Source organism: Muscardinus avellanarius (assembly GCF_963383645.1).
Source record: "Muscardinus avellanarius genome assembly, chromosome: 18".
In the NCBI taxonomy this organism is placed as follows: domain Eukaryota; kingdom Metazoa; phylum Chordata; class Mammalia; order Rodentia; family Gliridae; genus Muscardinus; species Muscardinus avellanarius.
The window spans coordinates 39,550,853-39,551,604 of NC_137804.1; the positions used below are offsets into that span (position 1 = coordinate 39,550,853).

The window sequence follows — 752 nt, forward strand, 5'->3', positions numbered from 1 at the left end:
GGTGGTTATTTTTTTTTAAATATCTTACCAAGCCTTTAATAATAAAAGACAGCGCTAAATCTATATATCAAAGCAAATTTGATAAAACATTCATCTTCAAGTCTCATAAATATATGCAATTCTAATTATAAAGTCTCTACAATACATTTACACATCTTCATAGACTGTATGAAGGTACTGTACCTTTTAGAATAATCCAAGTTTTAAAGAAAAACAAAAAGATCAGCAGCAATTCCATAAACCAGGAGGGAAATTAATCCCTTTACTTTCTTTTGCTTTTTGTGTCAGTCGTCTGAAAAACACTAGAAGCAGACATGAGGTTTTCTATATACTGTCCCAGAACTTGGTTTTCTGATTTTAGCTTCAGATTTTCTTCTTTAACTGCATCTACTCTTGCAGAGAGATCTTCAAGTGTGTGTTGCAGTGCCAACACTTGATTGATAAGTCGTGTTTTTTCCTCCAGTTCCACCTGGTTTTCAGCATCAACTGCATCCATGTCAGCATTCATCATCTTGGATAACAAACTTTTAGGAGGCCTTAGATACAAAATCCTTGATGAATGGTCTTGTGATGGAGGTGGCAGGAAGGGGTGTGATCAGCACTTATCATTTTTTATTTTCAAATGGGGTATTGATAAATCATTGAGTGTCTCAATAAATTGCTGAGGCTGGCCTCAAACCTGCGATACTTATGTTTCAGCCTCCCAAGTTCTGGTACTACAGGCATGCATGACCACACCCAGCTAAATTTAT

At 35.9% G+C, this 752-nt stretch overlaps 1 protein-coding gene across 1 annotated transcript; it reads right to left on the reverse strand.

The window, feature by feature from the left end:
* Positions 1 to 262: 262 nt before the first annotated feature.
* LOC308276791 (short coiled-coil protein) lies at positions 263 to 511 on the reverse strand (the record flags this gene model as incomplete). The annotated part of the gene is made up of 1 exon (XM_080715675.1): positions 263 to 511. The coding sequence occupies one exon, from the start codon at positions 509 to 511 to the stop codon at positions 263 to 265; it is 249 nt and encodes an 82-aa protein (XP_080571801.1).
* Positions 512 to 752: the final 241 nt, after the last annotated feature.